This window comes from Convolutriloba macropyga, chromosome 4 (assembly GCF_964194025.1).
Source record: "Convolutriloba macropyga chromosome 4, txConMacr16.3, whole genome shotgun sequence".
NCBI classification, from domain to species: domain Eukaryota; kingdom Metazoa; phylum Xenacoelomorpha; order Acoela; family Convolutidae; genus Convolutriloba; species Convolutriloba macropyga.
In genome coordinates this window covers 30,188,849-30,204,866 of record NC_134471.1, presented here as the reverse complement: position 1 = coordinate 30,204,866, position 16,018 = coordinate 30,188,849, and the positions used below count along the sequence as shown (strand labels likewise).

General features: G+C 35.9%; 1 protein-coding gene across 1 annotated transcript in view; it reads right to left on the bottom strand.

Annotated features, from left to right (window-relative positions):
* Positions 1 to 572: 572 nt before the first annotated feature.
* The window catches only part of LOC142337601 (cilia- and flagella-associated protein 298-A-like), a 364,848-nt gene continuing 349,402 nt past the window's right edge, over positions 573 to 16,018 (bottom strand). Inside the window, exons 4-8 of the mRNA XM_075386947.1 lie at positions 6,890 to 6,957; positions 6,136 to 6,294; positions 5,620 to 5,754; positions 1,770 to 1,865; positions 573 to 935 (exon numbers count right to left, since the gene is read on the bottom strand). Of these exons, the coding sequence (XP_075243062.1) occupies positions 831 to 935; positions 1,770 to 1,865; positions 5,620 to 5,754; positions 6,136 to 6,294; positions 6,890 to 6,957 (563 nt within the window). The 3' untranslated portion in view covers positions 573 to 830. The remainder of the gene's footprint in view (positions 936 to 1,769; positions 1,866 to 5,619; positions 5,755 to 6,135; positions 6,295 to 6,889; positions 6,958 to 16,018) is intronic.

Genomic DNA, 16,018 nt, shown 5'->3' with positions numbered 1-16,018 from the left:
AGAGGCCTCTTAAACATTCATTTTCGCCTTTTGTTAAGCACGGTGCCTTATAAACTGTCATGCATTTAATATATAGGATGAACGAAAGCGTAAAAAAAGTCACTTGAGAAGTCACAGAATGTTCTAGAGGAACAGCGCAAAATTTTCAAGCGAAAAATTTGGATAAAAAAGACACACGTTTACAATTACTGCTATGAAATTCGTTCAAGAGCAATTAATGAAGTCGAACGGCAATTCCAACATAAGTCGAGATTCCTTGTTTTCAATAGGCCCTTTTGTAGCAAAAAAAAAGCTATACACTCGATCGACAGGCGTACCAAATACAGGCAGATTGCCTTTTAGTGAACTTACTATCTTCTGCTGCCTGCTAGATAACCTTCACACTGATCCACTACTATTCGATTGATAGCGTGTAGAAAGTGAGTGCGATTTATTTTTTTGCATAGCTCGATTTGTCAGCTGCAACTCAATGTGCATTACTTCGAACATTCCAATTACAGCTAGCGAACAAAACTATTTTGAACTACTATTCTACGAATACAACATAAACTGCTGAAAATCAGATTAAAAACTGTCCTTAAAATTATTCAATTTCTAAGAAAACGAACAATTATCAGAGCCTCCAACGAATCTTAAGATTGCTCAAAACTATGGATAAATTATTTACAGATGTACAAATATGATACTGCATAACTACAAATGAAAGATAATCGGCAGTCAAGTCAAGTTCAACTTCGTACGTACGCACAATTCTCAACTTCTCAATTCCTTCTGCGAAGGAATAGCGAAGTTGAGACGCTGCGGATAGCGTTTGCTGTATGATGTCGTGGTTATCTCCATTTGATGTTGGACACGCCGTGTAGCTGTTGTTTGAGCGCTCCCGGGTCAGCCCAGGGCGATGAGAGGTATTCGGCATCATCATTCTCCGCTAGCTTCTAAACAGGCAGGAGAAAAAGAATATTGCCGCACTGTTTTTATCTCCATAGACAAGTTATCAAAGCTGAGTCTCGCCACTGTTTCAGATTTTCGTAGTATTCATCGCGCGCTAACAAGTTCTCATTGGTTAAGTTATGCAACTGTTATCGCAACGAGAGCTGATCAAAAATGGACGATAATGAAGAAAGGCGTCCAAAGCATTTCGTTTTTTTTAATTGCGCAACATTTCATGGCCTACACGAATAATGGTATCAACGTAATTTCCTTGAACGACTCACTCAAAATTCAAGACATTTAACTTGTAATTTTTAACATTTAAATTCTTCCAATCATGCTTTTTCCAGTTTTGATGCTCAAAAAGCAGGGTAAACACATGATTTCAGACCTATGACATATCGGGCAGATTCATAGGTAATTACGGCAAATTACGGTAAATTGATGGATTGTGACACTCTGTAATTGATTCTAACAACTCATATTGTTATGTTGCGATAATGCGTAATTTAAACATTGGGTTTATTCGGTATTATTTAAGACGGTCACGTTTGTGGTGGGGTTGGGGTTCAAAAAATTGTGCGATTCGGTCCTAAAAAGCCAAAGGAATGGAATAGATCCAAATATTGCAAAAGCTAATTGGCGCTATATAAACGCAGCTTAAAAGTCAAAATCATGCGTAGAAAAAAAACTATTTGGTTACCTAAAGTCAAATCCGTCACACAAAAATTGCCAAAAACCGATACGACCAATAGAATTGCCAAAATATTTGCTTGTGAACAATTATAAATTGATCCTTCAATAGAAGCGTATCCTTCAATAGAAGCGTTCGTACTTACCTTTAATTCTTCTTGGCGCCTGTAAGCATGCGCCATCATCAACTTCTGCTCTTGTTCAGACACCACTGGCTCCCTCGCAGGACAGCCGTGCCCTTTCTATAAAAAGAAGTCAAATAAACAACAATCGCAAGAGTTCACATTACAAAAAAAATATTTTCTCGAAAGAAAGCACCGAATTTTTTTGTAAACTTTTTATTGATCTCATACACATAGCCGGCAGATTGCCGGAAAATAGCCTCCGTTGATGCACATGGCGATTGAAACAGAAAAAAAAGAGATAAATTGACCTTTTTTTTGTTTTTTTTCAGTGTTCTAATTTGGCGTGCAGTTTCAGTTGGATTCTAAAACTATACTTAATTCTAAACTGAAAGCTAAAAAGTTCAATACCAATGTAAGCTAGCAAACACTTATGAACTTTGACAACCTAATTCTCAATGACAGGGCTTTATTGGTTTACCCCGTCTCTTTTGATTTTCATCTTTTGACTTTGACAGTATTCACATTGCGTAATTGAATGCGTGAAAGAATTTAAAATACATTCAGTTGAAACACTGAGTGAAGTAAGTCAGAAGTCAAACGTGAAAATCGTGACTTATGTAAAACGAAAAACAAGATCAAAAGGTAAAGCGAACATAACAGGACAAGTCCTGACGTACAATTAAAAAAAATTTTCATTCACTCAACAAACGCTAGACCTGGAACAGACTATGAGTAAATTGGGAAAACCATTTCCAAAAAAATCAGATCAAAAATTTTTTTAAAAAAAAACTGAAAATCTATGTCAAAATGCCGCATGTGAACAAAAAACTAATATCGAGAAAAAAATGGTTCAACTAAAAAACTAGGCCCAGAATAAACTATGAATGGATTGAGAAAACCATTTAGAAAAAAAATCCTATCCAAAAATAAAAAAAACCAGTAAAAATCAAAGTGAAATTGCCACATGAGAACAAAAGCCACTGGCGAGAAAGCGAACTTTTGTTCATACACCGTTTTCTCACTCTGCTTTAAAATTAGAGTGAAAAAAATGTCTCGCCGCAAAACCACTCGCGTTTTCGCTCCACTTCCTGTTTCGGCGTGACCAAAATCACTACTCCAATTTGACGTCAAAAATCATGAAAATGCGTGAACACATCTTAAAAGACAGCACCCCAATACAATTCAAATTCTTTGAATTGCAAAAATTCTTTGAATTGTAGAGAAGGAGAGCACCTAAATAATAGCCGTTGAGACGCTGACAGCGGCTATGAATTAAACATACCCGGCAGATTGCCGGAAAATAGCCGCCGTTGATTCCAATAAACATGATTGGGATTGAAATAACAGAAGATATTGAAAAAGAAAGATTTTTGTACAAAAACATTTTTTTAAGTCCGATTTATTTTGATGGCATTTCGTAGTTGAACATACTTCTGTTTTAGAGAGAGGCTACAGGGGCTACCATCAATAACAATAAGCATTAGAGATGGTAAATAACACTTATAGGAACGACGTTCAAATAGCGGGCATCTAAAATTGGGCTTTATGGGTTTATCCCGTTTCTATTTCTGACATCCATTTTTGTACTAACTCTGTTCATTTTGAATTGCTTTACTGAGCAACTGATGTTCAAAATCACTTTTAGCAGAATGAGAGAAGAGAGAAACTAGCCTAGAGAAGTCAAAAAGATTTCACGCAAAATGTTGAAAAGGCGGCAAAATGAGGTAAAGCGAAACATTTTTTTATTCGACGAAGTAAAAAAAACATAGCAGGACAAGTCCTGACGTGCAATTCAAAGAATTTTCATTGACTTAACAAACAACTAGACCTAGAACGGACAATGGGTGAATTGGGAAAACGATTTCTAAAAAAATCAGATGAAAAAAAAACAGAAAATCAATGTCAAAATGCTGCTAGGGAGAACAAAAAACCACTAGTGAGATATGTAATTTTAATTCTAACAAAAAACTAGGTCCAGAATGAGCTGTGAATGGATTGGGAAAACCATTCAGAAAAAAATCCGATCCAAAAAATCGAAAAAACAGTAAAAATCAGAGTGAAATTGCCGCATGTGAACAAAAACCACTACCGAGAAACCGAACTTTTGTTCAAACACTGTTTTCACTCTACTTTAAAATTAGATCGAAAAAAATTCACGCCGCAAAACCACTCGCTTTTTCGCTCCATTTCCTGTTTCGGCGTGACCAAAATCACCACTCCAATTTGACTTCAAAAATCATGAAAATGTGTGAACAGATCTTAAAAAAAAAAAGACAGCGCCCCAATACAATTCAAATTCTTTGAATTGTAAAAAACATAGCCGGAAGAATTCCGGAAACGACTCGAAGTAGAAATCTGACTATTCTCACTAATCAGATGCATCACCAGCATATTATCAATCGACAGACAGTGTAAGCAATTCACAAAGAAAAGACTGGAGAACTGGAAACTTGACAAAGGACCAAATCAAAAAATAATATTCTCCAAAAATCCAAACAAAATTCTCTACAAAAAGATAACATGCAGCTTCCCATCCATAACTCATAGAAATCAATTATTTATATATTTGGCTAGATCAATCGCCCACCTAGTAATTGCAGAGAAACGTTATACAACAAACTATAAAAAAGACTAAGAAAAACTCTTTAACGAATTAGAGATTTGTATAATTTGTTTAAATGAAAACTGCCCTGCTAAGCCTTCAAGTGCAAATTCATAGCATCGACACCTACAAAAATGCTCTTTATTGAGAAAAGGTTACCAACAAAAACATTAAATTGGAAGAAATAGGCAATAAACTTAGAAAAAAGACAAAAGTGGCCAAAATTTGCTCTGATTTACTCGATTTTTCTTTAACAAACACAACTCTAAACTAATATCAATCAAAATGAGAGACATCCAAAAGAGCTACAACAACTGACTTCCATTAGAAAACTCGCCAAATGCTATCAAAGGTTGAGGAAGAACAGAAACGACATTTAAAACCAAATTGAACAAATAAAAAACGAGAAAAAGTAAGGTATTTTTTAAATTTTACAAGAAAAAATAAAGCCAAATAAAGTTACTTTGAGCAAATAGAGCAATGAAATGCTCGGAAAAAAATGGGCAAGTCATCGCAAGCTAAAAAAATTGTCTACCATTGAAAGAAAAACGAAAAAAGCCAAAAATTTAAAAAAGTGGTTAAAAAATTCCTAATTTTTCTGACATTTTTCTTCAGAAAAAATGTTTTATAACAACAAAATTGTAATGGATTTGTAACCCCGATGATCCTTGAATAACGCGCTTCTATGCAAATTGCACTTAAAGCAGTAAAACAAAACAAAAGGCCAATATACAATAAATTTCGTCGAAAAATCAGCAAAACTGATCAAAAACCTCCAAATTTGCATAAAACTCAAATTAACTACTTGAAACCTTCAATTCCTATCAGAACGAGCCCAAATCCAACACAATATCATAATCAAACCTCACAAACAAGAAAAATTGCAAAAAAACTGCTTTTAAAAGCCGCACGTGAACAAAAAAATTTCGCTCGCTCAGAGAAAATTTTTTCACACATCAATTTCTCGCTCTCTCAAAAACAGCGGTATGAACAAAAAACCACTCTCTTTTCGCTCCGCTCTTCACTTTTGTTCAGCAACCAAATCACTCCAAATTTTTTCACGCGTTTCATTTCCCGCTTCAAAATTCACTCCAATAAAATTGATTAAAAAAAAAAAGGACTTCTCCAATACTCCTCTTCGAGTCGTAAAAAATAGGAGCGCTATAATAGCCGGCTGAATAGATGAGGGCGGCTATTAATAAATTATCATCAAAATTTGAAAACGTAAAAACTAGTTAAAAACAATTGAAAGTAGGATCTGTTGGTTACCTTAGAAAGCTTAATAATAACTGTGGTCTTCTCATTCTTGCCCAAAAAATGGGAGAGAGGTTTGTCAGTGGGTGTCATCTCTTTACCACAATACCACAGGGCTATCTTGTCACCTTCTAGCACCTCCTTCGCCATCTGGAAAAGATAACGATAACTCGGAGAACGTACAGCATTTCCGCCAAAATTGCAGTTACAGAAAAATCGCACTTCGGTCGTGTTTTGACTAAGACCAGTGCTTAAATTCCCACCATTCTAGAAACAGTCGCTCTCCACCGGGACTTCTGACCCCTTCTTACCATGCGACTATTTGAAAAAAGTGCGAAGGTGTATAAAATCCCAGCCGAATCAAGTTATTGTTTAAACATTGATCGTTGATAATAACAATGATCGCTTATGAACCAAAATTGTCCAATTGTACATTTTTTCAATTCGTAAAAAAATCAAAAGCGTTGTCTGGTCTTGTTACCAATCATTACATGACCCTTTACCACCCAAATAGAAGTCCAAATGTGTTACCTGAGTGCCTGAAATATCTTCATTGTTTTCAAACTCCTGCTGAATTGGATCGTGAGGAGGCAGTCCCATGGGGTACACTATTGTCACTGCTCCTCTCAGAATTGCCAGTGAATCTTTCACGTCTTCATTCGTCAATACTTTGTTGTTCTCAAAATGTTTCTAAACAATGATCTATCACACAATCACGTATTTAATCAGGTGAAGAAAGTCGTCGGCTGGAAAAGGAAAGGAGTAAATTAAGTACTAGTTGCTCAACTGAAATGACAAACATAACCGAATAAAGTCGGGCGAATTGCTCTCAAACACCAGCAAGCGGTTAGCTTCGGTAGTAGCCAGCTGGCGCTCAGGGATGCTACCATGGGGGGGGGGGTTCGAACTCCTAAGATTAAGAACAGCCCTTCACAACATGAATTTACGTCTCCTCAAAACAGTTTCGGTGAATCGCATACTTAAAGACTAGTAAGGATCCCAGAGAGCTGCTCAGCCACTTAATGCCCTCCGAGCGCTACCTGCCAGCTTATCCCATTTTTGAGGACCAAAATTCAAGTGGGTCAGACGAAAAATTGGTCAAGCGAAAAATCGCATTAAAAAGACCACTGGACTAATATAATTGCGACAAACTTGATTTGAGATCAATTAATAAGAACACGCAAAACCCAAAGGCAACACTCAAATTTACTCGACATCAAGCCAACACGCAATTTTGTATAGATCTGAATGACTGAAATGATAAAATAGATCAAAAGATACGTACCTTTGACACCTTCTGTTTTGCCTCTTCAACTGTATCATTCAATACTTTCTGCATGTTTTCCAGGGGAGCTGAAACAAAACAGATTAGCTCATCTTTCGTTTTTAAACCAAAACCACCCATCGACATCTAGTTACCCGAAGGTACCCGCCTTAATTGCTCTCGAACGATTATTTTAGTGCTATTGGTCTTTTTTAATAAGATTTGTCCGTCTGAAACGAATGCCATGATTTTGTGTCCTGAGAAATAAGATAAAGTGGTAAAGACCACCCGAAGACATTAAATTGCGTTGCAGTTCTCTGAAAGCCATACCAATTCCTAAGTAGGCGATTCACCGAGACTACTGAGAAGACAAATTCGTGGTGTGAATATCAATTCTTTGGAGTTTTGAACTCATAAGTGCACAAGTGGATATCTTCAATCAAAAATTGTCACCTCATGTTGCTTCTACGAGCCATTTTGCTATCACGAGTAGCAAACTATTCAGATCCTTCACCGTTTGTGAGCAGCATAAAAGAGCAGTTTTTGCTGAATAATTTGATGATTGCTTAGCCTCTATAGTAAGTATTGGTTTTTTTAGAAACAACTGCATGTCGAAGTATTTGTATCAATGTAAAGTCGTTTTGATTCAAAATTCAAAACAAATTCCCTGAAGAACAATGATAAATAACAACCACTTAGAGGACTAGAAAGTATGTCAAAATCTTCATCATTAATCTTCACCGGTAATTGGGAAGTTTATAGTTCTCCTTCCAATTGAAAACAAAAAATTATTTTCAGGTATAGTGCCCGTGCCACATGAAGGTCGAACTCTTTTCAAATGTCAAGTAGCTAGTCAAGGATTTTTAATTGTTTTGATAAAAATCTACGGCATGATCAATCTAATGATTTTCAGATTATTAACCCTATGATAACAGTGCAAAAGAATAAACCTCTGCATGGAAAATTGCAAAAGAATAAACCTCTGCACGAAAGCAGTGTAAAAAATAAACTAAAAATCTGAAGCAGCATCAGCTCCTCCCAAAGCAAATGCTCACACTGACGTCAGATGTAATAAGGATAGTCAGTGTAACAGATGCACTACTGCAAATAATGTTCCTGGTTTAAAAAAGCAATCAGTGGATTCATTGAGACAAAAAAGCGAAATTTAAGCGACACTAGGCCTGAGAAAACTCTGCACATTTTTTCCACAAAAATGATTATAGAAAAACGGAGAGAACATTAACAATCAGTCTAAATTTATTTTGACGTTTCCAAGATAAGAAATTCTAATAGTAAAAGTCACAGCGACTGAAAATACAAACCCATCAATTCACGTTTCCAAGCGAGTCAATAACAATGTTTTTGGCTTTACACTCAGCCTAATTTTACTATCTTAAACTAGGTCCATAATCCATATCTGGAAATCAAGAAGTAGCAAATTACTTGAGCGCGGGTCTAAATTTGAGGTACTCGGTCAGTCTGGTCAGATGGACAATCTGTCGAACATGAACCACTGAAGGGTCCTAATGAGAGTCAGCACGACAGCAATTTCAAAGCAGGTGTCCGTTTTAAATCCTGTGTCACTTGGAAAACCCCTCCATTACATAAACACTGAGCCAAAAAATATGCAGCTGCACCATCTATTTTACAAGAGAGCGAGTACTCCGACGCGCCAAATGGTAACAAGCGGCCTAGCCATGTGCGCTGCACAGAAGGTTTCAACATTAACCTTGAATGACGTGATAGCACGATCAGCTCAGAAGCTATGAAAAATTGTGAAAAGACCAGATTTAGATAACACTTTATATTCCAAATGCATTGCAGAAAAGAAATTAATCAAAGAAGAAACGTCAAATTGTTTTTTTTTCAATCGCTTCTTATCGTCTGGTTTTCAGACAAAAAAACCAACTATTGAAAGGGCATGAAAAATACCTTTTATTGCTATTCAGCATTATAAAATATTTCATTTTCAGGCAAATGGAATGAATGATTTATTCATTTATCCCCATTTGTAGCTTTGTTTTTTTTTTACATTAAATCACTATATTTTAGATTGATTTGCTGAGCAATTGTTTTTAAAAGGACTTTGAGCAGAGTGAGCGAAGACTGCAATCAGCCTATAAAAGAGAAAAAAAAGTTCAAGCAAAATTTCGACAAAGCGGCAAAAATGGATAAAGCGAAATATTTCGTTTGACGAAGTAGAACATAGCAGGACATGTCTTCAACTACAGTCCAAAGAATTGAACTACAGTTGAAAGAATCGAACAATCTAAATAGCTGAACATAAGCCTCCCTAGAGTAGCTTTGGACAATATGCAAGTCATATACCAATACATACTCTAAATAAACAAAACAAGCATAGCAGGAGAATGGCTGAAAACAGCCGCCAATGACACACCTGTCGCACGTCGGTAATGAAACAGAAACAGAAAAAGGAAGAGACCGAAATTGACAGAATTCTTTCGTAAGTTTTAAAGTGTTCTATGAATCGTGGGCAGTTTCACTTCGATTTTGAAGCTTAATTCAGCTTCTATACTGAAACCTATTAAGCTTAATACTAATGTCAGCTAGCAATCGCTCTAATGAAGATTGATAACCTATTGCACTACGTCTTAAAAACTTGGCTTTATCGGTTTATACTGCTTTTTTTTGATTTTGCCCTTTTGAAATTGACTGTATTCACTACATTGCGTAATTCAATGGGTGAAAATCCATTCAGTTGAAAGTGACTGAAAGTAAAATAAGTTCTAGTTCTTAATTTAAGTCTACAATCAAGCGTAAAATCGTGACTTATGTAAAACGGGAAACGTGATCAAAAGGTAAAGCGAAACAAAAAGGGAGAGGGCCTCGACAATACCCGGTGAGAGGCTGACCGCGGTTATTAAAAATATGAAAAAAAAACAAGAGAATTCTATTTTTCTCTAATTTTCTTTCAAAAATATAGTTGTCAAAATAGTACCGTCCAACAACACGATTCTAAAAAACCTTGACACAATGGAACTCGAGACAGCAAACTTTGTATCAAACGAATGAGTCACAGTTGAGGACACAAGGCATATGCCAAAAATATATTTGTACTAATGAACTGAAAAAAAGCCCTCAAAGTTCTTGAGAAAAGCTCTTAGAGAAGTTAGAAATCGTTCAAAGCTTTCCATAAATCTCTTATTAAAACATTTCAGGTACCTGGTAGCAAAATATAACACATGCAGGCAACATCTAAAAAATTTTTAAAAAAGGTCAAACCAAGAAAACAATTAGCGATAAATAAGTACGATTGAAGAAACCCAACTAGTACCTCTATGTAGAAAACTAATGAGACCTATCATCGAGGACACTAAGCAACAGAATCAGAAAAATGATATAAACGGGAGAAGTAATAATTTTGACTGGTTGCAAAAAAAAACGAGAACCGTTAAAATATTGAAAACTGTTGCGTATAAAAAAAACGATCAAATAGTTCCAAACTTGACTCAATAGAAACACGTTATTTGGTCAGACTAAGTGACGAATGCGTAAAAACAACAACGAAGACGGGCAAGAAGTCCAAAACTGAATGAAGCGTCTTTTCAAAACATGATTTTCTTTAAGTCTTTAAATTGGCAAGATTTGACGTTAAATAATTAAGGTAACTCAAATACGCCTCATTAGACAGCCAAGTCATAGGAACATGTTGTTATGATATCGAGTGAAATAAAAATTGCCCAAACTGTTCGAAAAGAAAGTCTTGTAATACTCGTTAGAACATAAATAAGAATGGAAACGATTAAATAAGTTCAAAATTGAAAAGACAGGAAAAAAATGCACAAAAAAAATTTGAAAACGAATTTTGAAGTCGATAAAAGCTATTAATTTGGAAACTAATGAAAACCCAAAACTGCCTCATTAGACAGCCAAAAAGACCAATCACCGATGAGCCTGAGACAAGAAAACGAAAAAGCTTTCAAAGCCGGCGCAAATTCAAAAATTACTAAAAAATTTTCTAACATAGCTGGCAGACTGCCAGAAAATAGCAGCAGAAATCAGTATAACATAGCCGACTAACGTCGGGCAAATTGCTCTCAAACGACCGGTGAGGGGTTGGTTTCGTCAGTAGCGAGCCACGGTTTAGTGAGGCTAGCTTTAGATTGATTGAAGGGGCGTCAGGTGAACGCAGCGGGGGTGCACCACGGCGGGGGCGCAAAAGTGGATTGGGTTGACTGATGTGGGGGCGGTGGGTGGGTGGTTGTGTGGGATCAATTTCTAAGAACCTCCTTTCACACCATAATTATAAGTCTCCAAAACAGTTCCTGTTAATCACATACTTGAAGACTAGTGGGCTGAACTGCTCTAAGAGAACTTTATGCAAACTTCGCGCTATCTCTTTATACCGTTTCTGAAGACAGAAGTCAAATGGGCCAGATGAAAAATCGGCCAAGCGAAAAATTGCATAAAAGAGACAAACAGGATTAATAAATTTGCTACAAATTGGTTTATAGAGCAATCAACAATGATTTGATAAAGTGACTGTTAAGTCATTTATGATTAAAAAAAAATTTTACTATAACTCATTATTAATGAGGATTCGAGATGATGACATTACGCCACATAACAGTAGCTGAAGTGCGGCATGAACAAGAGAGAGAGAGAGAGAGAGAGAGAGAGAGAGAGAGACAGAGAGAGAGAGAGAGAGAGAGAGATAAAACGTCAGAGAGAGGAGAGAGAGAGAGAGAGAGAGAGAGAGATAAAACGTCAGAGAAAGAGAAGGAACAAAACCCTAACCGACAGAGAGGGAGAAAGAGATATAGGAATATTTTCCATAATGGGATTTGACGCTGCAACTTCTAGTTTTCTAGCCTTGTTAGCAAATAAATGATATAGAAAAAAACTGAAAAAGACAAAATTAAAAACAAAGTTTTAACTTCGCAGTAAAAAGACTCAAAAAACATTTTCATCTCAAAAGTTCTGTCAAGTAACCCATCTATCAGATTTAAAAAGGTTTGTTGGTCTTTAATGGTTGTTAAACTCAGAAAAGAACAAATATTGGAAAATTTCGGAAACAATTGCAAATTTAAACAAAGTCTTGCTAAATTCAAGATATTAATATCTTAAGAACCATTTCATTGTCTCAAGAGACTATCCATTATCCCTGTTTCAAGCCTGAAAAAATTTAACTGGCTCAAAGATCCATAGACTTGGAACATAAAAACTTTCCGAAAAATTGAAAAAATTTGAGCTGGAGTAAAAAAAATATTGCTCAAACTTCCATTAACTCTAGAAACTATGGAGAAGCTTATTACTAAATCTTGGAGGAGGTCCCAGCGTACCTGGTGCAGGAAAAATACAAACATGAAAAAATTGTCAATATTTTAAAAACTTGCTTAAATTCGTGTTCTTAAAATCTTGACATTAAAAAGTTGAAAAATGTTCCATGGTCAATAAAAAATTGTCAGTAACTTATCGTCAAACCACTTAGGAGCTTTTCTGGCCCCTGGGTAAGGAAAGACCTGAATAAGGGAAAAAATGAAAAAAAATTGCACGTTTTGTCACAAAAAAATGCAAAATTCTTGATGTTGAAAAGTTGAAACCATTCCATTACCATTAAAACTATGCAGTAACCTATTATAAAAACGTAGCGGACATTTCTTGACAGCTAGGGCTAATAAAAAATTTTTTAAAAATGTCAAAACTTTTTAAAAAGCTTGAAAAAAATTGTGCAAAACTTGCGTGTTTTTAGCGAGCGGTTGTTCGTCAGTAGCTAGAAACGGTGGGCGCGGGGGCTGATAAGGGGGGGGGGGGGCAGTGGGGTGCGGGTAACAGCGCGCGGGACGGGGGTGGGGCATTAGCCCTTCACACCATAAGTCTAAGTCTCCCAAAACAGTTTGAGCTGAAACAGACCTGAAAGGCTCGCAGAGCATTTAATGCCCGCTGGGCGCTACCTGTTTATCGCGTTTTTGAGGACGAAAAGTCAAAAGCATCTGACGAAAAATCGGTCAAGCGAAAAATCGCATAAAAAAAGGCCGACAGGACTATAATTGCTACAAACTTCGTTTGAGAGCAATTAAAAATTATCTTTTTTTAATTGCTTAGACGCTTTATTTTTATTGAGAATATGGTGAAATCACTGCTGGTTCTATTAGCTGCCTTCAAATATCCTTCAATTAGATTAAAACGCAATTGCTTGGCCTTATATCTATAAATTAAAATAAAGAACTGTCAATTTCAGAGAGGTGATGTCATTTTTGAGAGAGTTAAGTCACGTGTGACTAAAAAACTTAATCACGCGAATGAACAAAAAAACTCGCTCCACTGAGATTGAAAAATGACGTCACGCACGCAATTCAGTTGAAATTGCATGAACGACTGAACAAAAAGCAATTTGAAGTGATTGTGACATCATATGGTTTTAACAAAAATTCTGTTGACGAAATAAAAAACCAAGAGAAGGCCGATAATAGCCTACGCTATCGCTTTGCGGCTATATAAAAACATAAACCGACTAACATCGGAGGAATTGCTCTTGAACGACATGCGGGTGTACAAATATTTGACCCCGCCGGGGTGCGAACCACTGACTCCCCGATCCATAACCAGATGCATTGTCCACTCGGCTATCAGGTTCTACTTTTTTTTATGCTGCAACCAATTTTATATTAGCAACAACCTTTACTTCGGAGTGAGAGCAATAGAGATCACCAAAAATGAATGACGAAAAAGTGAAAAAGTTACTTGAGAAGTCAGAATGTTCTAGAAGAAAAGCGCAAAAACGGTCAAGCGAAAAATTTGCATAAAAAGACCAACACGTTTACAATAATTGCTATGAAATTTGTTCAAGAGCAATTAAACAGTCGTGTCAAAGTATCAGTGTCATCAAAACAGTTAGATTTAAATGGAAACGATCAAATAGAATGATCATTATCACTCATTGACGTTTAACATATTAGAAAGCTAATGAGATCTGTCATAAGTGATACTAAGTGACAGGACTACAAACACTATAAAAACGAGTAGAATTCAGTCAAAAAGAGCTTCAAAATGAATCAAAATCCAAAAATTCGATAAGGTTTTTTTGTGTTGAACAATTAGCGTTAAAGTCCTTACAAGAGACATTTTTTCTTTGAAATCATAAGCTAAACTTCAAAATTTTACCTCAGAAAACCCATGAGACCAGTCATTGAGGAGAGTAGGCGACAAAACAACAAAAACGGCAAAATCCAAAAAATGTTCCTATTTTCTGATACGAACTGGTGTCAGAGTCGCAAAAACCACTGAATGAGTTTAAATCATTGAGTGAACTCCAATATGCTTAATGCAACAGCCAAGGAGAACAAGCGATAAACAAGTCAGTTAGATATGAATGTAACGACCAAATCAATGAAAATAGTAATGTGTGCGCCAATGCGACCTTTCATTAGTTAGACTAAATAAGAGAACAAGGAAAATAACTACAAGTTGCGCAAAACCCAAGACTCGATAGTTTTTGAAAAATGGTGTCCAAGTCGTTAAAACCATTAGATTTGAATTTAAATCATAAAGTACAGCAAACTCAAATATGCTGCATTATGGAGTGACTGTTACCTGTGATTAATGAGCTTAGTGAAAAAACATCGAACCTGGCAAAACGGCAAAAATGCAAATATTTCATAAAAAAGAGCCTCAGTCTTAAAATACTAGATGCCTTTATAAGGGCTTAAACATTTGCAAGTATACATTATTAGACGTATCGGAATTAGAAGTATTCGCACCAAAAATCAAGAGGAAAGCATACTCGGCAGATTGCCGGAAAACAGCCGCCGTTGATTCCCATAACCAAGATTAGGATTGAAAGAAGAGAAAAAACTAATAACAAATGACTTTTGTAAACAAACAATTTTAAAGTGCAAACTATTTTGAAGCTGAACATACTCCTTTTTCGGAGCAAGACGACACAGTGGCTAGGATCAATTGGGCAAACCATTTCTAAAAAACTCAAAAAAAAAATTCAAAAAAACCGAAAATTAATGTCAAAATGCCGCATGTGAACAAAAAACCAATAGCGAGAAATGGAAATTTGGCTCAAACAAAAAACTAGGCCTAGAATGAACTATGAATGGATTGGGAAAACCATCTAGAAGAAAAATCCAATCCAAAAAATTTTAAAAAAGTAACATAGCTGGCAGATTGCCAGAAAATAGCCGCAAAAGATCTGCAGTCTCAAAAAAGTAAAAAAAAAAGACACCAAAAAAGAAACTTATTCTTTTCATTAAGAGCTGAGATGTTATATTGTGATTAAGAATATGTATAAGTTATTGCTGCTTCTATCAGCTGCTCTCAAATAACCTTCATTTAGAGTGATACACATTCACTTGACCTTATCTCCAAACATTTAATCACGCAAATGAACAAAAAACTCGCTACATTGAGAGTGAAAATTGACGTCACGCACGCAATTCAGCTCAAATTGCATAAACGAATGAACAAAAAGCAGATTTGAAGTGATTGTGACGTCATATGGTCGTAACAAAAATCTTGACGAAAAAAACCAAGAGAAGGCCAATGATAGCCTCTGCTATCGCTTCGCGGCTATTAAAAAATCAAAGTGAAATTGCCGCATGTGTTCGAACACCGTTTTCTCACTCTACTTTAAAATTAGAGGGAAAAAATCCACGCCGCAAAACCACTCGCTTTTTCACTCCACTTCCTGTTTCGGCGTGACCAAAATCACTACTCCAATTTGACGTCAAAATCATAAAAATGCGTGAACAGATCTTGAAAATGACAGCGCCTCAATACAATTCAAATTCTTTGAATTGTAAAAAAAATAGGAGCGCGAAAAACGGAAGTCAAAATTCTTGCACGTAAAAAATCAAACCGTAAAATTTTGCTGATACACCGATTTCTTGCTCTGCTATAAAAGCATTTTAAAAGGAGTTGAGAAAAATTCATGCCTTAAAAGCACTCACTTCTTGCTTGAACATATTTTGAAAAAGGCCCCCAAAATATCTGAAAAGATGAGGGCAACTGTAGAACATTTTTGACTGAAGGAAAATTTTTTGAATAAAGAGAACTCAATTTGCCGATGAAAATATTTGAAAGTTAGGTCGTAAAAATCTTTATTTTAGGAGCTATGATACCACTTTTTATTAAATATTACCCCTTTCCAAATAAACATCCCATGCATTACCCAACGTCAAC